General features: G+C 40.1%; 1 protein-coding gene across 2 annotated transcripts; it reads left to right on the top strand.

Annotated features, from left to right (window-relative positions):
* Positions 1–143: 143 nt before the first annotated feature.
* Positions 144–23,678, top strand: LOC129089376 (abl interactor 1-like). 2 transcript variants are annotated; one of them, XM_054596794.1, is made up of 11 exons: positions 144–377; positions 5,335–5,502; positions 10,118–10,294; positions 13,983–14,086; positions 14,407–14,547; positions 16,447–16,547; positions 17,205–17,420; positions 19,091–19,180; positions 21,773–21,958; positions 22,096–22,315; positions 23,596–23,678. In XM_054596794.1, the coding sequence occupies exons 1-10, from the start codon at positions 261–263 to the stop codon at positions 22,269–22,271; spliced, it is 1,476 nt and encodes a 491-aa protein (XP_054452769.1). In that variant the 5' UTR covers positions 144–260; the 3' UTR covers positions 22,272–22,315; positions 23,596–23,678. The 2 variants fall into 2 exon arrangements, with proteins under 2 accessions (XP_054452769.1, XP_054452770.1); XM_054596795.1 differs by lacking the exons at positions 19,091–19,180; positions 23,596–23,678 and having other exon boundaries at positions 22,096–22,285.
* The last annotated feature ends 1,159 nt before the right edge of the window (positions 23,679–24,837 follow it).

The following is a 24,837-nucleotide window of genomic DNA, read 5'->3' as shown; positions in this document are numbered from 1 at the left end:
AGACTTATACGTCATCACAGTGAAATCTCATTGGTCAACCGCTCTTGTCCCTCGGCCTCTCAGCCAATCAGCGGCCAGCGTTCATAGCGTAGCTGCCATTTGTCACAGTTCTATTGTGAATCGGAGGCCAGCGGCCCCACAATGCCAGGCGGGGGAGCCCCTCTCTCAGCTACACACCACAGCATCACCGCCTCGCCTCACTGAGAGAAAAAAAAAAAAAAAAAAAGGACAGAGAGGAGAGAAATGCAAAGGGATGTAAGATGGCAGAGCTACAAATGCTATTAGAGGAGGAAATCCCTGCCGGTAAAAGAGCTCTTGTGGAAAGCTACCAGAATCTATCCCGGGTTGCGGAGTACTGTGAAAACAATTATGTTCAGGTAAGAGATGACGAAGGCCCGCTTGATTCTGTGCGTGTATCGGCTATCTCCGTCGAGTCTGCGGTGTCGTATAGTGACGGGAGAAGTGAGTGAAACCACAGGGACAGGAAATGCTGGGTTAACGAAAGGGATCCTTAAACCGCTTGCTGAACATAGTGGCCCTTTTTTTTTCTTCCCCCTTCCTCTCCTGATGTAATGATTCAGGCATGGCTGTGTCTCGTTATTTGGCTCGGTTCGGCACGGTTTTTTACCGGAGCCGTGTTCTGGTTTTCTCGATGTGTTGAAAGGCTGCTGGGGGGCTTACAGAGGGTGTGTCGTTGTGTTATGACCGACTGGTTTTGTCACCATTCTCTTGATAGGTACCTGTGACAGAATAGGATATCGGGTACCCAATTTGTCTTTATATACATTTAGATGTTCACGTTAAATATCTTTTCTTTTTTTTTTTTTTTTTTAAACATGAAAAATCACCACTTAAATCTATTAAAGAGCCATTTATTTCATGCCAAAAAAAATAAAAAATCTAGCATTAAAAGAGCATTAAGTGCTTACTAATATTTTTTTGTAGATGTTATTAATAAACTAGTTAATATACTAAAACAATCAAATGCTTAGTCACTATAAACTCAGTATAACTCAGTATAAGACTCCACTCACAACTAGGACTGTTCTAGAGATTTAGTCTTTCTCATTCCCCATTAACATAGTCTGTTAGGTTGCTTATTAGTGGATATCATTATGTAGGTCAAGTCCTTAAAGACTTCTAAGGAATAAACATAAGTCATTGAGGACTCAAAATGTGTAGTCAAGCTACTCATGATGCAGAAGTGTGCTTGCTACATTGCTGATAACATGGCTCCAGAGCACATCCATGGATCATTTGCTTGTAATCAAATGCATGGTGCAGGTTAGCGATAGGTGTGTCTGCTGCTTTTTGCATATTATACAGACTGGATGTTAAATCAGCGTCAATCAGGTGGGTATTAATCAGAAGCAGTGGCTCCCAAACTGGGGGACAAACCCGGTGACCTGCAGGTATCATACTCGTTTTATTTATCATTTAATTGGAAGTTTTGAAGAGAGTCATTATCGTTATGATAAAGTTGGAACGGTCTCCCTCAGACACAATCGCAATGATCCAACATGTGTGATATATATTATAGAAAATGTTGGGATTTCTAGCCTGAAGCGTTATCTCACAATGAATTTCATCACCCTGTTACTTTGCCACAGGGAGAATGTATTCATTTAATGTGTGGGTGAGAGTGCGAGCTTACATGTAGAGCATCACTAGGTTCAATGATCCGGTGCCAACAGCAGCGTCTGCTGAGAGACCAGCACACACCAGAAACCCCACTGTGCTCCAGCATGGTAACATTTTGACTGGGTTGCTGTGAAAGCCCACAGTTTACCTTAATAACACGTCATCAGAAATGCAATGTAGGTAACACTACTTGAATGTATGTTAAGATGCTTAAAAGAAAATACAAAGCTCTGTGTTGTAGTGTGCTCACCCCAATATCATTATGGGGAGAGCTAAACAAGACTTTTGAAATGACCTCGAATGACTTGTGATAATACCACAACCTTTGAGTTTATAAACTCAAAGGTTGTGGTATTTTCACAAGTTATTTGAGGTCTCTCTGTAACAGTTCAGTTGACAGTTTGAGAGGTAATGGTGTGCTTCTGAAGGTAAAAGTATCTATTATTAGAAGCAGTGGGTTAGAGGTTAAACAAAGTGGCTTACATATTGATTTATACATGATCACTTGTGGATGTTTGACATTTCAGTCATTTGGATTATTGTGTGGACACGAAATGATAATTTTCGTAGACCATATCTTGTCAGAAACCCCAGGTTGATAGCGTGACCCTTTTGTCTCACTACTAGGCAGCAATGTATGTGGTTGTGTTCATAATCTCAACTGTGAGATGAACGCTGATTTCGGAGGCCCGTACTATACTGTCACCATCTGATTCAAAATCTTGAATATTGCCTGGAATATGAAGATGCATGTTTGCGGCTTCTCCCGAATAATGATTTCTTCGGGGATATTAAAAATCATTATCCAGAATCCTGCATGCATATGAATCCACTTGACAAACACAACAGGGAATTAAGAGTAAGCTGTGCTTGTCATTATAGCGTATGCTCAGTCTGTGCAATATGTTTCTGTAATACAGCTCTAAATTTAACATTTTATTAATTCAGCTCATGCATTCACAGTATCAACCAGGATAGAATAATTGCTAAAAATACCATCCTGCCAGTATTATGCCCTGATATGTAAATCCACTCTAATTCTGGTGGAAAAAAAAGTTTTATTTTTAGATGAGATTTTTTTAAATTGGCCAACAAAAAGCTGTCACCTACAAATTATTTGTGGCATGAAAGCAAGACTCAGCTTTGTTGGTAACCTTTTTAAGGCCTTTGTATACCAAAATAGCAACTCTTTGGTTGATATCTGTGTTAACATTGAAAAGTGCTGTTTTTGGATTGTCCTTTGCTGCTATTGGGCTGTAAATGGGTCTTAACATTAAGGCTTATTGAGCAGTACATTCTTCATTTTATTCCAGTTTATGATTCTAAACCACAAAGTATCAAAATATATGTTTGCGGGGGACCTTTTTTAAGGTTTCCATATCCGTTTTTATTTCTGAGTTTAACAGAAAAGAGGTGTTAGATGGAAAACCATTGTACTCAATATTTCCCCTGATGTGGACCCTGGTATTCCCCCCCCCCTGCTCACATGGGACCCCTCTGACTCATTGCTGTTTCATTCATGACTCATGAGTTTCATGATTTTCCACTATGTATTGTTAAGGTTGACTCTTGTGCTTAACAAAGAAGAAATCCCAAAGCCTTTTGTAAGCTTAATATGAAACGTAATATCTCAAAGCAGGAGAAAGTGAGTAAGAGAGAGAAAGAGAGGGAGAGATCATAATGAATACAGGGTTTTAAATGCAGCATATTTTCAGACTTTTCAAAAATTTGATGCCAATTTCTTCTTCCATCTCCCTCTCATGCGAGCATTGCAATCTGTTAAAGACATCAGGTGGTAGCTAATGTAATCTATTTTGTTTGTTTTTGTATTTCTTGTTACGAGGCTCATGAGAATAGTAAACTGCAAGGTGTTTTAGTAGTCTGTACATGTTCTTGGAAACACAAGTCAGCGTTTTCCTAAGCTCAGGTATGCGGATTCCTCTGACTCTGTGTTTTAGAAACCGGCAGTCAGAGATCTGCACGGGTCGGGCCGACATGTTTGGCCCACCAGACATCTGCAACAGATACTGGCGGTTTGCTAGGTAGCAGGTTGGCAGGTGGTTCTTTTTGTGTTAAGTGGTGTCATGGTGCAGGTTAGTAGCTTCCTACAACCACACACAAACCAAATTATTGCTTGATGACAGCTAGTAAATCATATCAATATCTTTTGTGTCACTGCATTCATGGGATTTTAGGTTAGAGCTTTAAAAGTAAAAAATAATCATAGTGACTGAACAGTTTAAGCACACAGCAACAGATCAAACTCGATGGGTTGAAGTGTTTTTAAAGCAATAGTTTAAGAGAGTTTGAAAAACACACATGTTCTTTTTTTGCCAAGAGTTAGATGGGAAGATTGATACCGCTCTGTAAGTGTGAAACCAGAGCCACGAGATGATTAGCTCAGTTTAGCATTAAGATTGGAAAGTGTTTCAGCATGTAACTTCCCGTAAAACCACAGCTTGTTACATTTCTGTTTTTGTGCGATATGTTATTAAGTGAGCATTAGAGATGCTGACCCGTAGGCTGATATTTTCTTCCTTGGAGAGAATCAAACTAGCTGTTTTCCCCTTACCTCCAGTTTCCATGCTAAGCTAGGCTTAAAGGTGTATGGCCTCCAGCATCATACTTAATGCAGAGATATGAGAGTAATATTGATCTTCTCATCTAACTCTTGGCAAGAAAGGGAACAAGCCTTTTTCCTAAAATATAAATTTGCCTTTACAAAGTAAGTAGCAAGTCAGGGACTGAACTACCTTTTTAAATCTTACATTTTTCAGGCACCAACACTTCTAGAACAGTCTCACAGTGTTTTGAATTTGTTGAATCCACATTATAGCTACTATGTATTTTGTTTATTGTACAATTCAGACTTTTATTAAACAAGGATTCTAATCATTTTTAAAGCTTCTTTACTTTATGAGTAACTCATAGTCACACTAAACACCTGCAGGTAATAGAATTTGACGCCTCATGTCATACTGTATGTGTTTAAATAGTATTTTTTGGCTTTTGGTAAAACAATTTAGTTCAGCATGTGGTAGTCATTTTATCATTTTATACACTAATTGAGGAATTTATTAATGAAAAAAAGAAAATAAATGGTAATTTCTAGTTGTAATCCTGCTTCCAGTCCCCTGTTGGACGGGTTCTTTGTGTGGCTACATTACCCCTGTTTCGTTTCCAAACTATAAATATGTCCCTTCAGTCACTTTGCTATTTAAAGGCGTCCTGAAACAGATGGTTTGCACAGCCGGGTGGATATTTGGGATCCCAGGAAATGTCTTGGCATTCCTGCTCCCTTGGCTCAACTCCCACCATGCACCTGTCCCATGTTGTCCATCTGAGTAATTCGTAAAACGATTGTTGTCCAATTCCAGGCTGCTTTGCATCCACAAAATCATTCCCTCTGAGAATTCTGAACTCTTAACGGGCTTTGCAGTTTAGAAACACTTGAGAATGAACGGTCTTGTCACATACATTCCTCTGTAAAAAGATGCCCTCTCCCCTAGTCGCTTACACAACTGATTGGAGTAACAATGAGAGTGCAACATTTCCTCTTGAGTTCTTTGAATCTAATGCCGCACATCCTTCTGCCAACTTCTCTATTTCTTCCACCCACACATCCTTCCACTGATTTTTACTGACTTGTGTTTTCTCTCTTCCTCTCTTTCCTCCTCTCCTCTTTTGTGCCAGGCTCAAGACAAGAAGAAGGCCCTTGAAGAGACCAAGGCCTACACCACCCAGTCTCTGGCCAGCGTGGCCTACCAGATCAACGCCTTAGCTAACAATGTGCTGCAGCTGCTGGACATCCAGGCCTCGCAACTGCGACGCATGGAGTCCTCCATCAACCACATCTCCCAGGTCAGGTACACACCACAGCGCTGGAAGATACTCCCACCTTATGAATGCATGAATTGCATGTATTTAAATGCATAATGTCCAGGGTCTTTATTTACCTATCAGCAAGGAGAGCATAGCCTTTATTTGACAAAAGCCTATGTTACACTTTAGTGAGACGTCTCCCTGTTTTCTGACTAAAAGCAAACTCAAAATGTCCTCCATTACCTGTTGTCAATAAATCAAGGGTAATGTACATTTCCACATGAGACACATGTCACACTCACCCCCATCTTCTCATCTCAAACAGGAACACTGTTTTTTATTTATAAGTTATTTCCATCCCATTCTGTAATGAGGAATATTGGTGTTTTTTTTGAGGATTTCCATCTGAAGATTAAACCTATTCGAGTACAATAAAGTACAAACATGCCGGCGTTACCCTGTGTCATAGTGACAGGGACACATTCACACTTTATAAAGACAGACAGATATGCCAGGGGCATGGATCATGCTGTAGCTGCCAAACCTCCACAGCCCCTCTTTAGTCCCTCTTGCTTCATCAGCAGTCCTCTCTCTCTCTCTCTCTCTCTCTCTCTCTCTCTCTCCCCCTCTGTGTGCGCATCATACGGCCACCCTGCCTGTCAGCCAGTGAATGTCCCCGTCCCCTCCCCATATGCTTCATTAAGCCCGTCAGGGATGAAGTGAAATCCTGACCCCCAGCTCTCTCGCCTGGTTAGCATTTTCAGCTTCCGCTCTACTCCACAGGCTGCAGGATGGAGTACAGTTGGGTGAAGTCTATTGAAGAACGACAGAAGTCTTTAATTGTTCTTTGAGATGGTCGGTTGATATTTCTGCCTCAGACACAATAGCTCTACAGGGACTTGTAACCCCACCGGTGTGAACACTGGACATCACCTCGGTACAGAAGCTCTTAAGTCAGTCCGATCACTTAACTAGTTGTTACTGAGGGCATTTGTGTCTAGTCAATCAAGGGAGAGACTTAGTCAGCTCCAGTCTATCCATCCTGTTTAAAATACTTCTTTTTCACAGAAGTCATTTTGATTGTTAAAGCAGTTTAAGCACAGGTGGAACTAATAACATTGACGACGGGTCCATTTAATATGAGAGTGCCAGTGAAGCCGATAAGCACCACACTAGAGCTGTGCCATCATTAAAGTTATTCATTTATGTACAACTGTACTTTTCATAAAAGGTATACTTGAGGAAAGGCAATCCAACAGACAGGGGTGCGTGGAAATGTGTATGAAAACAGGACTAGCATATCAAATGACTGTCTTAGTGCAGATATCCCTCACAGGTAGAGAAAAGTTAATTAACTTCATGATGCATTTCATACAGGTATGTCCCCAGGGCTTTTTAAGTCATCATTCTAGTGGTGATGCTTCCAAGAAATTACATTTTTATCTTGCTCGGTTGTGCCAGGTTGTTTTTCTGCCTCACAAATTTCTGTGCTGAAAGAGTTAAAATGGGATTAGAAAGTGAAGGTAGTGGAGCACCGCTGCCAAATCCAAAACCCCATCTCTGAAGGATTTAAAAGGCAGCTGCAGAGGAGGCTGTCACAAAGTTCTGCCAGAAATGCCACTAAATGCAAAACTGCAGCGGGTTTAATAAAAGCGGAGCCTAAGCGGTGCTATGGATTGTGTTGCGATACAAAACACAAGCACTCATAAGGCTCTTTACTCATATTTTCCATTTCCTTGAGTCCTGCTGATTGCCGTTTGCTTTCTGATTCATATGTTCTTCATTTCTCTTCAGTATTTGTGATTCACCAGCTCAATGACCCACTTGTGCCTCTGTCCGCCCCATTTCAACTGGCCAAATCCTCTCAAGTGCAGGACATACCTAAAATTATATCTGAGGGTAAATTCAAAAAAAAATTATAATGACACTGATGCAGGCACTTGTGAGGTTTCACTCAAAACTCAAGAATATTATGTCTGCTGTCGATATTGGCTGCATTTGTAGACTTGTTACTGAGCCATATATGAGATCACTGATGTAGGAAATCACTAACACGCCTTGTAGTTTCAATACAGGCTACATCATACTTTTCCTTTAGCCAATAACACTCCAACAAGAGTAAACAAAAATGATCAAGTTGTTCCCACTGCACTGCAGAGATCAATCATTTGCTAAAACACAGATTTATCAGGATGAAACTACTCTATAGATCCAGTAGTGAAAGTTACAGCTGTGCCATCTGCTCGCAGAAACACACTGCAGAGGTTGAGCAGCCAGATGTTTATTGGAGTAAAGATATTACAAAAGAAGAGCAGACAGAGGTCTGTCATCAATGATTAGGTAACAGTTATGTTTCATAAACATTACCTGCTTTTTTTTTTTTTTTTTTTTATTTTTTTAAGTAATGCATGTGTAGAGGAAATGCTGAAATAGCTGCCAGAGTCAAGTCATCACCTGCAGATGTGTGCAATGCTTGCTGAACTGCTGCTTCAACTGTTCCTCATTGTCAATAGTATAACTCTGGGTGGTGCTTTACTGTTATAACAGTATAGACACAAGATGGGTTTTAGTGCCCATTTTAAAAGATGTCGGCTAAAATCTAGAGACAAAAAAATGTTCTCAGCTTCTATCCCATCCCCACTTTACTTTCTTCTCCACTTCTTTTTCATCATGACCGCCCACCAGAATCAGCTTCTAGTTTCACAGCACAGTATATTATCCCTCCATCTCGTCTTTCTCAAACCGTCTGTGCCTTTTTTTGTCCTTCTGCGTTTTGTTCTCGCTTTCTATAATCTGCGCCCCACCTCTCGCCTATCACTGGCAGGAAATAGGTGTCTTTTTTTTTTTCTTACTTCCTAGCTGAAGCTGGGCGTGTCGCCTCAGTTTCCTCTCCTTAAAAAAAAAAAAGAGCCCAGCATGTTTTCTATATATAACTCATATGCAGCACGTAGACTTCATGTTCTTCATGTCAGCAGAGAGCGGCAGACGTGGGTCAACTTCACAACACTTATCAGACTTTCAATCTCTCAGTTGGATTCTTCATCTCCCCAGAGAGAGGCGATGGCTGAGTGGTGATTGATGAGTGACCTTGTTGCGCTTTGGGACTCACACACACACACACAACACACACCCACACACACCCACACACATAATAACCAAACAACTACTTATAAAACATTGTATCTCAAATACCTACTTGAACACACACTTGAATATTTCTCCTTGACAATCTAGTATGCTTGGTGCAGGGGTATGTACACTATGAAGAGTATGATTAGAAACAGTAATGGATTCATAAATGTTCTTTATAACACTCGTCAGCACTCTTCTCCCAAGTGTGACTTCATATTCCTGAGATGAAGCCGTACCGTCCTCCCCCATTCTTCCCCACGTTTCCTTTAGCTTCCCCCTCCCTCCTTTTTAATCCCTCACTCTTTACAGTTTCATCCATCATTCATAAATTGAAGGCCAGTCCTAAGGCGCCTGTCCCCGCTGTGAATGGGTGCTGTGAGCGATAATGAAATGGAGGTCACTGGTATTTTCAGTTGCTCCTGGTGCGAGAGGTTGAAGGAGGGCTTCGTCTCACATGGGCCCCAGGGTGTAGGCCAAAAGAGCAGAGTAGTGGGTCAGTAGGAGTTCAAAGGATAAACCCAGAGTGGGTGTCCAAGCAGTGGGAGGTCGGAGGATTTAAAAACCACAAAGGAAAAATCTGGATGAATTTCATTACTTTTAATAATCTTTTTTTATACACACACATGTTAATTTTGCTTCTCACTGTTGCTCACTGATGTCACACAACGTTGACTGACTCAAGGTATGAAATAACTGTAACTGGGTGTAGCAGGTCGCAGCAACTGTTCCTGCAAATTCTCATATAAAAGCTGGCTCTCAATTATTGACTGGGTCTCAAAAAATAGTAAATATATTTATATAAATAAAATAAGTTAATCCTTTATTAGTCCCGCAGCGGGGAAATTTATAGGATTACAGCAGCATAGGTTATTGTGCAAACGAGACATAGTAAAAGAAAAACAAGTATTATAAATAAGCAATAAAAACAGTAAAGAATCCACAATAACTGAAATATTATATGTACAGACAGAAAAACTATTATAACTATAATTGCATAGTGTATTGTAAATGGTAAATATTTTAATAATAAATATGCTTAACTAGATACTAAATATTTTAATAATACATATGCTTAAATAAATAGAGGGGAGAGATTCCTGTCAGGTGTTCTTATTTCAAATGTGGCCATGTTCTCCCTGTTGCAGACATTTTAGGATGGGTTCTGAAGTATTAACAACAACAAAAATTTGCAGTGCTCTTGCAATGTTTAGCTGTTATTATGCAACTGAACACTTCTTGCAGGTATTTTACAATAAAAACAGACGGAGTAAGTATTGGGTTTGCATTAAAAGCATATTGCTGCAGCAGGCACAGGGAGGCGCTTTAGTCAAAATATGATCCAATCTCTCTCTCTTCTCTACAAAACAGGGGAAAGTATAAATCATAAATATCTGTTATCATAACCTGTCTAAATAAATGCAGTACCTTTGGATAATATTGGGCATTTGAAATTTGAAGCGCAAACCCTGAAAGTCTGTTGGACCCCACCACTCATGTTCTCCTTCATTTCTCTCTCCTGCAGACGGTGGATATCCACAAGGAGAAGGTGGCACGTCGAGAGATCGGCATCTTGACCACAAATAAGAACACCGCACGCACCCACAAGATCATCGCCCCTGGCAACATGGAGCGGCCGGTGCGCTACATTCGAAAGCCCATCGACTACACACTGCTGGATGACGTGGGTCACGGCGTCAAAGTAAGAAAGACATTGGTCATTTTGTCAAAAATAAATTCCTCATATCAGACTCATTTACTCACATTAAGATGACCCTAGTTTTTATTCGCTCTTTAGTGACGGGTTTAAAAAAATAAAATAAAATCTTGCATCACCACAACCAGAGTGTTGCAGCTAAATCCCAAAGTCATTACTTTGGTGTATCATCGTGATTTCCAGTGTTAATCAATTCTGCTAGACAGGAAAGCACACACTTAGTCGAGTTCACACTTTGCAATTCCATGTGAACAAGCCGACTGTCTCCTTCACCCGCACTGCAAGCCGATCAATACACTGGCCTTTTAGTTAATTAAGTCCAGAAACACCTGGGCACGTATCAAACACTCGCACTAGAATGATATCTGAAATGGGTGGATGACTGTGTTTGAAAAAAAAAGCCGTGTTTGTCACAGGTTTCGTTCATGCCCATTAACAACTACCTAATCTGGAAGTTAATGAGAAAGTGTGTTTGAGTGTGTCTCACCCACATAGTGAGTAAAAGAGACTTATTGGCTAAGTGCTACACACCATCACATCCTCTATTGAACTGTGGGAAAATATTCTTTCAACCCTTTTCCGGCTCATTCTTCAATGTTTTATTCTCTCTCCCCATGATCCATCTTGCCATCTCCTCTCCTCTTCCCCTCTTTTTATATAAAAATGTGTGTGTTTTTGCTTGCGTGTGACTTTGTATACACACACACACAGTTATGGGCATTGATTGCTGTTGTCAGCCGTTTCCGCAGCTTGTTTGAGTCGTTCCTCTTCATCCCTCTCTCCCTCCCCATCTGACTGAGATAGTGGCTGTTCGCTGATTTTCAAACATCCGCTGATTCGAATTCAAAAGCCAGTGTTTCCTCCTGCGAGAGCTGGCTCACACTAAGACAGATTTGGCATGGCCCGCTATGCAAATATAAGCATCATTCATGGATGCTGCAAATGATGGATCTCTGCAGAAATCAGTGCAGATGCTAGAAAATCTGCAAGCTTGTTTTTCCCTTTTCAGTTATAGATGTGTAGGGGGGAAAAAAAGGTGTTTATGCTGCCAGCAATTAAAAGACATGACCCAGACATGTGTACAGTGACTCATTTTAGGAGTCCACATTTTAGGCTGGAAGAAAACTGCAGATTAGAGACTCCCTGGCTACTAGTTATTTATTTATTTTGTGTGTATGGCTGCATTTTTGTTCCCTATGTGCATTTTGCTCGATGCAGACATAAATCCATAATATCACATTCCATACCCCCCCCCCCCCCCCCCCAGAACATTTTTCTCTCTCGCATGTTTGTGAATAATTCAGAGGGGTTGATATCATTTCATGCATACTACTGCATCAGACAAATAGATGGATAGAAATGCAAAGTATTCTGAGAAGGATATTAATGTATGGGTATGTTTGTCTGTGTATTCGTCTATGGTGTGTTCATACTCTGTGGAGAAATGGCAGCCTATTAGCACTCCATCGTTCCAGCCTGTTTCCTCCTTGTTGTGGTGGATTCCCTCGAGCGTTCAAGGCGTGATCATCACCCCACTGCCTTTCTTCCACATAACTATGGGAAATCACCTATGAATAGATGGGAAGTCAGACTCGAGCATGGAAAGACTCATTCACACATTTTACAGATGACTGTGCTCACCCCTCCAACTTAACAGCCTTTACTGGCAGTGACCAGGGCGACATCGTTCCGACCACATTACAGCCACTCCGCCCATCTGAACATCTCACTGCTGATATTTGCGACCTTGCCGTGCTTTACTGCCCAGGTTTTTTTTTTTTTTTTTCTTCCTGCAACACTTAAAATGTCAGCACTGCCGCATGTAGCTCAGGCACTGCTCATTATTTCTAGTGTGTCTAGCAATTTAAGTGATTCTCATTTTGATTACAGTCTATAACACAAGTCTAGAACTGACACAGACTCCTATACACACAAACAGGGTTGGTGAGTATTTCACACTGTGTAATTGATCTCCAGGGCAGTGGTGGTTTCACTTCTTTTTTGTTCCATTTTTTCAAACTTTACCAAGTAGTCAGATTTTGTAACACATTTAAAAAAAAAAAAAAAAAAAATGTGACTCGATGAATTAAGAAAGTGATTAGTGCTGAAACATTAAGTTGATTATTCAATTAGTTTAAAATGAATAACCAACAAATGTATTTATTATTTAAAATAACAAATTAATCATTTAAGTTATTTGTCCAATTAAAAATAGTAACAACGATCAGGTGCCAGCCTCTCTCTACTTTTCTCTGTTTGTATTGTGAATTTTTCAGGTTTGGGGCTGTTGGTTGAAAAAAACAAGCAATTTGAAGATATCATATCGGGTTCAGGGAAATTGCATTGAGCTATTTTCTTCAATTTTCTGACATTTTGTAAACTAAAGAGATTAAACAATAATGAAAACCATCACCAACTTCAGCCCTAAAGGTGATGTTAATGTAACATTGAATAGCATTAGATTACGTCATTAAGAGAATTGCAATTTGGCTTATTGACATTATTAATGTATTATTCAGTATTATTAAATCACCAGAGGACTGTCTGAAATACTTACCGTCTAAAATAATGATCACTAATTGCTATAATTCAGCTTTGCCCACTGTGATGATGTCGGTAGCTTTTCAAGCACACATTTACACACACCTGCAACTGGCACAAACATCACATATTAGAAAGGAATAGACGCTCTACTCACACACAGATTTTCAGCTCCTCATCTTTTCAGAATGTGGTCATTTGGCCAGCTGGTCAATTCAAACCACATGGGTCTCGGTACAACATGTTTTACTAGATTCTCCTAGGAGTTCTACTCATTTTCTCTACCGTCTTATGTTATTATTCATGATGCTCTTCTTCAACTTTATATACTGCATATAAATATGTACAGTATTAATTAAGAATAGATGGGGTTCATGCATACTGCTTACATTTCACACTTGCTGTCACTAAACTCTCTTTAACCATTAACCAATGAGCATATCTTGTTTTCTGTCTTCCTTTTTGCCTGCTTGCACTCAGTGGCTTAAGGCCAAGGTAAGAGACGGTTGTCTTTCTCCTATTTCTCTTTCTTTTGCTAAAACATATACATGAATTTTAGATTTTGATAACCTGGAACGGAGCTTTTCATTGAACAAATATGATTCCATGAAAAAGCTGATTTATTACAATGTTACAAAGCGGTATCACTGTGTTGACTGTATCTCTTGTTTCCTGTTTAACATTTACAACGTCACCAGTTGTCATTGATTAACTTGAATTAACTTTTTTAACTTATCTATCATGAGTATAAACCTGGTGTAAAATTCTACCATGAATATACTTTAGCTTCAATTTTATATGTATGTTACAGTAAATGCTGAAAAAATGGTAACGGGAGATATTGTATTTAATATTTACAGTAATTACTCTTAATACATATTCCTATCTCCTTTTATATCCTCATCCATTTACAGAGTGACATCCACAAAGGCGCAACCAGTCACCTACATAGTGCTGCCTTCTATTTTATGTCTCCATATAGATGAAAAAATGGATGAGATGCTCATTTGAACCAAATTCAAGTTTGACTTAGTCCTTGTAGGTTTAAGTGTTTCCTCCTCAGCCTAAATTTCCATTGTCAGTTCCTCACATTATACAAAAATAATGTTTTCACTTCTCTTTGCTCTTCTAGCAACATGGAAACAATGCGGCAGGAAGGGGAGGGACACTTTCCAGGACCACCCCACCCTCACAGAAACCCCCAAGCCCCCCCATGGCAGGTCGTGGAACCCTGGGGTAAGAACATAAAGCTGTAGTAGTAATTTAAAAAATACTTTAAAAACGTATTCTGCGTATATGTGTTCTTGCACAAACAGAAAGTAATACGTCCGTGGTATAGGCAGTAGCTCTGAATCTTTACACCATTGTACCTTCATATAAATACTGTCAGTTTCAGACTTTTCCTACATTACACATTGGTTGTTATAAACACCAGGACCACCTGACCATGCTTCCATAAACAATGTCTGTAAAAAGCCTAAAGTACCTCCTCTCACTTCATGAAAACACTGAGAAGTAACTGTGTACCTCTTTGGCTTTGTTTATCTGTATGCCAGGCGTAACACTCCCTACAAGACCCTGGAGCCAGTGAAGCCTCCAGTGGTGCCCAATGACTACATGACGAGCCCGGCCCGACTGGGCAACCAGAACAGCCCTGCACGCACAGCCTCGCTCAACCAGAGGCCCAGGACACACAGGTAGAACTGACCCTCTGTTCTTATGCCTGGAATGGACACACAATGGACACTTTAACATTCTGATAGAGCTCAGCTGCTGACAATCCCATGTGTGAATGTATTGCTGCAAATCTTTAAACCACACTCATTTAAGACCAATTTAGTTATGTACCACAATTCACGTCAAAAAGAATTCAGCAAATGTGTGAGGATCAAACTAGAATCATGCAACGTGAAATACACACAGCTCTACAATTGGTGTTAAATATGATATTCTGGGTGATAAATAAATGTTTTTTTTTTTTTTTCCTTTTCATACACACATTTTGATGTGTCATAGTAGTAAAATCACAGGTGTTACTAATAACCAGTGTCTCTGTTATACTTAAGTGACCCAGTATGAGAGTGAGTCAGCATGCACAAAAGGCTCCTTTCACAGCAGCCATTTTGATATGTCATAGCAGGGTAAACACAGGTGCAAGCGATAAGAATAATTATGGTCCCATTGTATTAGTGTGTAACAGCCATTCCAGTGAGCCAGCATGCACAACACCAGGGCCTAACAGGGACATAATTAATGTAATTCATTAATGAACATGACAGGGGAGAGGGCATATACTAGGACACTGAAGCAGCTAAATGAAATTCAGCCGTCATTAGTTTTATTATTTAGTTTCCTACTGTGATATGTCAACACGTCTGTGCTTGTGAAAAAGGTCTATTGCCTGTGACTTACTTCACGAAAGGCTCTACACACCAGACTTCCTTCACTCCCACAGGTGTTTTAGATACAAGTTAATTAGACCTCTCTCCTTAACACTGTGTGTGCTTAATTGATTGAAATCACTTTTCTTGTTCCCTCTTTTATTTATAGTGTTACATTTCTCACGGCTCAGCAGAACTTAATCCTGAGAGGATGCGTAATCAATCAGAAGTGAAAACACCTGTGTGACTTTTGATCTTCAACTGCTCAGTTATTGCTGTACTCACTTGATAACTTTATATTCTTAGCTTGTATTTTCTTGTTTTTTTACTTTAAACATCCTAATCATTGTTTTTAGTACAGATCCATGTGGATGTGCACCAAAGTACTGGTGCTAGTTTTTGCTAAAATGCCAGACCACATTTCCAATTAAAATATTGTCTATTTTAATATGCGGCTGTGGCACATGAGGTAGACCGCTTGTCCCGTAACCACAAGGTTGGTGGTTCAAACCCCTCTACCGGCAACATGCCGAGGTGTCCTTGAGCAAGACACCTAACCCCAAGTTGCTCCCCGGGCGCTTCATTGCAGCCCGCTGCTCCTCCGGGATGGGTTAAATGCAGAGAAATAATTTCCCCATTGTGGGACTAATAAAGCTTAATTATTATTATTATTATTATTATTATTATTATTATTAGCAGCTAACCAAAGCTATAACTCTTCAACTGTATATACCCAGTGGCACCAGTTCAAATATAGCATAGTGGCCAGCATGGCATTTCAACTTTTATATCTATTTCTTTCTGATAATAACTACACTAATATTCCAAATTCAAAGCAACAACAATTTAAACATGTTTAACTTTACAACCCAGCATCTAAAGGCATTTAGTCTTAGAGTTTTAGATATTTGTACATGGCTCTTTATGCCTTCCAAACAAGCCTTGGCTGTCGTGTTGTTTTTCTTACACTGTGTAACTGCAAATGTGACTGTGTGACTGTGTGCTCCCAAATCTGTGCCCAGTATTCATGTGCGAATGTGCCAGACGGCATATTCACATAGCTGTGAATATGTTGCCACGGTGACGAGGATGTTGTTATGACAGAATGACATTCAAGAGAGTAATGATAGGATGTCAAACGCTGTCATGTAATTAAGTTTGTCTCACACGTCCTTCAATGATCACCATAAAGACTCTCTCTAACTCCGTCTGCAGTGGCAGCAGTGGTGGCAGTGGCGGCAGGGAGAACAGTGGAGGCAGTGGAGTTGGTATCCCTATAGCGGTTCCCACCCCCTCCCCTCCCAGTATGGGGCAAGGTGAGTCTCACAGATTTACACAGTGAGGACTCACTGCTGGTTACAGTAATATTATATTTTTAGGCTCTGTTTGTCCCTGTGAGTCTCTTATCCTCTATACGCTCAGATGGACATGTATCGGTTCAAAAGGAAGGGATTAAAATGCGGACAGACAATATTACAAAAAATACCAAAAATCTATAAAGCTTGAATAAATAACCTAGGAGAAAAACATTGCAGGTACACAGATTATTAAAGTAAAGGTATAGTCTTTGATCATGTTTTTCAGTTGTATCTCAAACAAACATTAAATATGCACTGAAGAAACTACTGCAAATATTTGCATCTTGCAGGAAGCAAAGGAAGAAAATTAGGCCAGGGGGTCCTGAGAAGCACGATATATTAAAGTGGTTAAGAACAAGATGAGTGTTTTGCTCGAAAAGGTTTTTTTGTTTTACTGGTTATTTTTATTTATATATTTAGTGTATGTAAACTGAATTGAAATGCTTCTATCATACCAGCAGCAACTTATTATTCTTCTCACATTCTGCATGGAAAAATACTGAAAATGAATGCATACTATTATGAAAACTAGTGATAATGTTCAGCAGTAGGAGTGTCTTATCAAGCTGAGGTTTTAACACTTCACACTCACGTCTTCTCTCTCCTCTCCTGCAGTGGTGACATCCTCTGCCTCGGTGCCTCAGGGCCCCGGCTTGGGTCCAATACCCATGTCCCAGTTCGGCACCATCTCCCGCCAGATCTCCCGTCACAACTCTTCCACCACCTCCTCGGCCTCCATGGTGTCGGCCACCGGCACCTACCGCCGCGCACCCTCCGTCTCATCCCAGCAGCCCCACATCAACGGTGGTCCTGCCTACCCACAGAACGCAGGTACCACAGGTTCAATAAAAAAATAATTCAGCAATAATATATGTTTAAAAATGATCTGCTTTAGATGGTTGTTGCGTAGGAATAGACTTATCTGATCGGATGAGACTCACGCATACAGTTCATTTTGGCCACTCCTATGCATAAAGCAAATAGGAAGCTTGCATTATTGTACTGTCAGTGTGTTTTGACTCCACAATCTATAATTATGTGGAACTGCTAAAAAACTGATCCTCTGGGTCTATAAGATATGTTTGGGCTAGCCCTTCCAGAGGCTAATGAAAATGAGTGATGAACCATAATTACTGAAGTCAGGGTTGTTGAAACCTTCCCACCTCACCGCTGCTGTGCAGAGTGTTTCATTACCATTAGTAATTGAGTTATGACACTATCCCTTTAGTCAGCTGGAGGAGGCTTCATTTTCATGAGAGACAGGCAGGAAGGAGGCATTTCAGGGCAGTATACGCACAAATAGCTGCTAGACAAGGGGAAACCCAGGACATATGCATATGTTCTGTCAGAAGATATCATTTATTTTGGCAGGCATCACTCTGAGCCATTCTCTTCTAATGGCTTCCCCCCCTCAGAGGACAAGCATCTTCCTTGGCACAGACGGAGGAGGCTGTTTGTCTTGTCTGGGAGGAGAGAGACAATGATGCAGAGCTGCATCCACCAGGGTCTGTAACTGGGGCAGCTTATGATCTCCGGGATGTCTACTCATTGAAATTTAAATCAAGTGAAATATACCTTTTTAGATTTCTGGTGGATGTAATCGGAGCCTTTATAGCAGGAAAAGCTAGTTCCGGTGCATGAGGGAGTTCATTGATCTCACGGGGTGTAGCTATGGATGGATGCGGCTCTGCGGTGAGAGCAGGGTGGAATAATGAGACATTACTGCCCAGTGAGTTTACAGACACCTTTCCATTACATGTGATTTATGAGTCAGACCTGGCATGTGCTTGTGTGACATCATGTCTACATCAGTGAGGAAAGCTGTGTTTGTCTGTTCATTTATCTCCTTTTTTTTAAAGAAAATGCAGCAAAAAGCTCTATTCTAGAGGCAGAAGATGGAGATTGTATGGATGCTAGGCTGTTCAGTAAAGGGTGGACTAAATGTAGTACTTGATCCAGAAATAACATTCTAATTTAGCATTTCATAAGATCAGATACAGATGCTGCTGCTCTATCTGTAAATGCTTTTTCTTTTTTTTTGGAGAACACACATCCCTGCCTTGTTATTCCTACCACACAGCTCCTGAGCTGCCGCCTTGCCGCTGTCATGTCTTTAGGTCTGTGTAGTGCTTTGCAGCTCTTTCCCTGTAGCAGAAACATATTGCTAGCTACAGCCTTTTGATCTTGATGCAAAAAGGATGCTGATGAGGTAGATTTTCAGACTGAGATGAGATGAATGCCTCCTTAGCCTAGCTTGAAAAAGGCAGCACAAAAGAGCAATGATTGGAAATGTGTAAGTGAGTTGCTCAGCAATGCTTTCTGCACTGTTTCGCTCACTCACAAGCTTTTTGTTTTCTTAATTTCCCCCCTTTTTCTCCATTCTGTCCTCTGTTGTGTCTATTTGCTCTTCCCTTTGACATTGTCTGTCTACCTGTCCACCACCTCCATCTCTCTCTGTCTCTCTGCTGCTTTGTTCGCCTCTCTGGGTGTTGCTGCTCCAGTGTCTGTGGCTCCTCCGCCTCCTCCTCCAATGGTCCAGCTGACCCCACAGATCCCTCTGACCGGCTTTGTTGCCAGAATGCAGGAGAGCAGTAAGTAGAAAATCCATTAAAAAACATGCACACGCACCGAGTTAAGCAGATATACATGTGTGAGTTAAATTAAAGCCATTATATATTATACACACACTCACTTGTTCACAAACAGGATGTGCGTTTCCAAAAACCTCAGAATGTATTCTTAAACGTATATACAGTGGGTGGGGCTGAACAAAAAACTGAATGTATTGAATGACCAACATTAAAAACAAATCTCACAATTTTCAATGAATGTCCATTAAGTAAGAATAGACAAGAAAATAAATGCACTGACATTTAAAAAAAAAAAAAAAAAAAAAAAAAAAAAAGGTTATTGGTGTATTTATCATCATCAGAGCTGTTTAATCTATCTTGATACAGATTTTAAGCCATACTGATCGTATTTTAGGTCTCCATAAATGCAGGCATACGTATATAGACATCACATCTTCATCAACACTCTGAAACTGTCTCAGCATCCACACGCACACTCTTCTCTGTGGCTTGCTACACTCGGCACACCTTCTCTTGCACTCTATTTGGGGTCGAGGGGGTGCAGCTGACTGTCTGTTGCCATGGTGATGGATCACCGAAAGCGTGAGTCCCCATTCTTTCCGTCCACTGAGGAGAGAAAATGTGACCTGATGCCGTGTCCTGATTCACCATCCGCCTGTCTGGAGAAATGCAGCTGTGTAGCGATCCAGCTGTCTGTATTTGTTTGGTCAAACGTGATGCAGACTGTCGAGCTATTACACTACTGGATATGAGTCATACAGTCAAACAAAGAGTGGATTATGTCTTAAACCAAGTTTAGGGTCTCAAACCGGTAATCGGCACATTTTTATATAAAGGATTGTGAACCTATATCCATTAAGCTTTTGCCTTTCATTCTTCTAAACAGACAGAGGCACACAGGAAGAGACGCATGTCACATTTCCTACCAGAAACGGGTTTCAATAAGTAAATAAAAGAAGCAGTGGCTAGGTAGTATGGCAGTAATAGCCACCCACCTGACTAAACAGACCAAGAGGACCTCAGTAATGATTCAACAAGTAATCACTCGTAAAAGAGTAAAGAAATGCTGATTTTTAGTAGTGAATTTCTGTCAGCCTGATTTGTAATTTACTAAGGATACAGTTTTTCAAGGGAATTGTTTATATTCAGTCAGATCTAGTCCGTACCATATATATAGCATGCTTACTCTTAATGGAACATATGATGTGTTTACACAGACCTTAAAGGGGAAATGGACTGGACTAATAAAATGCAAGACAGCCATTGTTATATTGTGAAGCTTTTTCAGCTCTTAATGCTTACAAAGAAGGAGGAAAAGGTATGGGGAGCATTAAATTCAGTCCTCTGGTGCATTATTGCAGTTTGTTTAATTCAAGAGCAGGCTTATGAATTATTTAGACAAGGAGGTGCAGATTTTCTTTCATCTCTGGACTTGAATGTGTTTAAAAGACTGGAGCACCAGTGGAAGAGCGTCAGGACCAAGTCAAGCTTTTCTTACGCCTTATAAATCAGGTGATTTATTAAGCTAGTTTAACGCATATCCACTCAATATACCACCCTGTACATGTGAGAATATGCAGAGAGAGATGACGGGTCCTCTTCTGCTGAACCTTTAGCCTTCAGACACAGAAGCACACTGACTGCATGAGTAACTACACAAAACTGGCTATAGTATATATTATAATATAATATATACTGCTCATTTCTCAGGGGAAAGACAAAAATAAAAATCCTACAGCTTTGTGAATGAAGAGGAGGCCATAGTACAAGTAAATAGGAGAGGCTTTAAAAAAGTCTGAAACATCCCTTTTGGGTCAAACAAAGTAAAAAAAAAACATAACGTGCTGTCTATTGAGTAAGTAAAGAAAATGTAGTAGATAGGCATTGCAAATTCTTGGTTTAAATAGCATGACAAATACACTAAAGAGTGATACGAGCATATGTATTTTTACCAGCAATACTAGCGGGGCTATAGCTGCCATTGAGAACACCGAGGTCTGGGGTTTAGACACCTGGGGGGGTGGTTTATTACACAGTATTTTAGACTGATTGTGATTTAATTTCACTTAGGGCAAGAAACAAATACACTCAATATTTCCCCAACAGAGTTTTATTCCTTGTAGTGTGTAGAAAGCCTTAAAACAACATTCAGAACTTCATATTGGGAAATAGAAACTATATAGAAAATGTTACTTCACAATTGATTACCTCAGTCATCTAAAATTCTTTCCACAGCATCTGAATAGTATAAGTAGTAGTGGTGGTAGTAGTAGTAGTAGTAGTAGTAGTAGTAGTAGTAGTAGTAGTAGTAGTAGTAGTAGTAGTAGTAGTAGTAGTAGTAGTAGTAGTAGTAGTAGTAGTAGTAGTAGTAGTAGTAGTAGTAGTAGAAGCTGTAGGGTGTCAGCTATACTAAAGAGCAGAAATGACCCTAAGCTGCCCTCTAGTGATCATTTAAATGCATAACTCTGCACAGTCACAGGGTTCATAAAGGTTCCTTTGGTCTACACGATTGGTTGTCAAGATGGAAAAAATGTATTTGACAATATGTATGCAAGTTTAAAGTCTTAAAAATAGTTCTCTGTCCTCTCTCAGTAACAGACAGCCCCGCTCCGCCTCCTCCGCCTCCCCCAGAGGACATGGGTGTGTTTGAGGAGGCCTCTCCCCCTCCTCCTCCCCCACCTGTGGACTATGAGGAAGAGGAGGCCGCCGTGGTTCATTACAGCGACCCCTACGCTGACGGAGACCCCCACTGGGCCCCCAAGGTTTATTTAGAGAAAGGTTAGTAACATATTTCAACTTTTCTTCTGAAAAGCTGACTTTCTTACAAAAACATTACTTTCTGAAAGAAAAAAACACCTCAGCTTTGTTCACATTTGTTTAACAATATTTTTTTTTTTTTTTTTTTTCTCCCCCAGTTGTGGCCATCTATGACTACAGCAAGGACAAGGAGGATGAGCTGTCCTTCATGGAAGGAGCCATCATCTACATAATCAAGAAAAACGACGACGGCTGGTTTGAAGGTGTCTCCAACGGCGTCACCGGACTCTTCCCAGGAAACTACGTCGAGTCGATCATGCACTATGCTGACTAAAAACATAAACAAACCCAAAATGGCGCTGCAGTTTTGAGGAAGAGGTAAAAACCCTGACGATGTACAGATGTTTGCAGTCCAGGCACTGCAGTTCATACAGCTCTTGTTTTGAATTAAGTGCCATGGTGGATTTTTCAAATACTTTTCTTTTTGGGGGGGCTTGTGCTTGCACGATTTTGTTAAGCTCCCAAAAAAAAACAAAAAAAAACGTGTCGCACAAAGAATGAGGGGGCTGAAGCTTTGGACTGGGGTCTGTTAGTATACAATGTGGACGAAAGGGAGGAGGAAAAAGGCCTTTTTTGCTACGCCTGTTACACCTGTGTAGGTCAGTAGCACTTTTGAAACTGTAACAGTCACATTTTGCCTCGCAAGACATTACAGAGTAATTTCAAACAATGCCAAGTAAATCTAGATTCCTTGATTTAATGTATATGCAACCAGTATTTCCAGTACGCAGTAGATCCAGACAGTGAAGTATCACTAGGATTTAATGAAAAGATGAGGCAGTGTAGCATTCTTTGGATAAAATGCTGCTCGAATGCTCCTACCCCTTTATTTGCACTGTAGACCAGCAGACCAACCTTTTCCCTCCTTTCAAAAACATCCATCATACCTTACAAAAAAAAATTAAAAAAAAATAACCCAAAAGGACAAACAGACATCAACAAGTGCATTAGGACAGGACTGAATGTTTGATGCCGTCGATGTCCACATCACAAGATGTTTAATGGGGAACAAAAGCAACCTCGAGTTGTGTATTTACTATGCTCTGTGTATATGGGGCTGCTGTCAAAAAGGGTGACTTGAGTGTATAGAATGCATTACAAAAAAAAGACAACCGACTCTTCTTTCTGTTCTCTACCTTGTATATAAACTGTAACGTGAGAAGCTGCCAGTACAAGTACATTCGTCAGTTAGTGTGTTTCACCTGTGAGTTCCCATCAGCGTCAGTGTAGGTGATGCCAAGATTGGATGTTGTTTTCAATTTAATTGTTTATTTTCTACTTGAATATTAATTTTTATTCATCACTCACAGTGCCATTTTAACTTTATCGGGGCAAGGTGGCCGTGTATAAACATATATTTTTCTATGTTCAGTCACCACTATCATCATTTTCTTGATCATTGTCACTATGTCCGGTGATGCTGTCCAGCTACTGTAGCAGAGATTGCTTCAAAATGAGAAGCAGAGGAAGGACTAACCTGTGTGTTTTTCATGTTGTTTTCAATTGCGTTGGAATAGCTGCACTGATTAGTTATCAACAACTGTGATGACTTAATGATTTCCTTCATCGCTTTGATTTTTTTTTTTTTCCCTCAACAGTTGCTATCCAGAAGTATCAACTTACCTTTTACACTTGTCCATTCTTTCAGTGGTTGCTGGTGTGGTGCTTTACATTGGTGCTCAATAACCATAATCACCAACCCAAACAACCTCAAACCCAGACTGCTCTAAATACTGTAGAAGTGTAACAAAGGATTGAAGTTGCATTGCTTTGTTCCAGAGGATGAACATCCATCAGATTTGATTGTAATCGTCTTCAATCACCTCTGCATTTGTAGTGAATGTAGGCAACCCAGCAGTAATGTGCTAGAGCTAGATTCTGTCTGCTACTTACATATATGTTTTAGTCGATCTACACACATATAGTGGTAAAAGACAGTTACAAGTCTGTGCTACATATGAATGACACCTGCTAACTGCAGTGAAGGAATGAGTTGCAGTCCCGAGGTCTTAAAAACGGTGCCGATATGAAGACTTCTGTTCTGATTTCTACTTTGGCAAAATAAGATGCCTGCTCTTGAAAAAGCGATTGTCGGTTCAAGTAAAACCCGCTGTCAAATTTCATCGAAGCTAAGGTTTATCTCAGAATCAATGTTTTTTATTAACAGTCCACATAAACAAACACAATCATATGTACTTTGGGAATAACGGGCAATGAACACAAACTTTTATTTTGAAATGGATACAGACTTCCTTATGTTGTGAGGGGATTATTTCAGGTTTCCACACAGACTAGCAAAAGACAATGACTCAAATCAACAGTATTCATTCATCTCTCTTTGCATGAAAGTATCTAAACATCATTACAGTGAATGATTTGCCACTACATCCCATTCTCGATTGTATTTTTTCCATCATGAGGTAATTTTTCTGTGAGAAAACAACTTTTTCTACCTAATGTATTTCTAGCTTTGCATTCAACTTGTTTTTTCTGTCGGATACTGCTGAAGAACGTCCGCTAGCAGTTGTATGTAAAGGATTAATTTATACTTTTTTCATAGAGAAATCATGAGACAACCACTGATGACTTTGTAATGTTTACCACTTAGCGTCTCGCATTTCAGGGCATCACAGGTCAAGGCGCCTTTCTTTGATGTGTGTTTTCTTAATGATGAAATGTGGGGGGAGGGAGGGGGAATCAGTAACTTAAAAATGTTCATGGGAACAGAATCCAATATTTGTCTTCTCCTCTCAGTTTGTACATATGAAGTGTTCATTGAAATTTATGTACAGTCTTTTTTTTAATAAACAGCTCATTGAAACAATGAACATAAGTTTGTG

The sequence above is a fragment of the Anoplopoma fimbria genome, chromosome 3, assembly GCF_027596085.1.
Source record: "Anoplopoma fimbria isolate UVic2021 breed Golden Eagle Sablefish chromosome 3, Afim_UVic_2022, whole genome shotgun sequence".
NCBI classification, from domain to species: Eukaryota; Metazoa; Chordata; class Actinopteri; order Perciformes; family Anoplopomatidae; genus Anoplopoma; species Anoplopoma fimbria.
The sequence above is the reverse complement of the archived record's forward strand: the minus strand, read 5'-3'. Positions and strand labels throughout refer to the sequence as shown.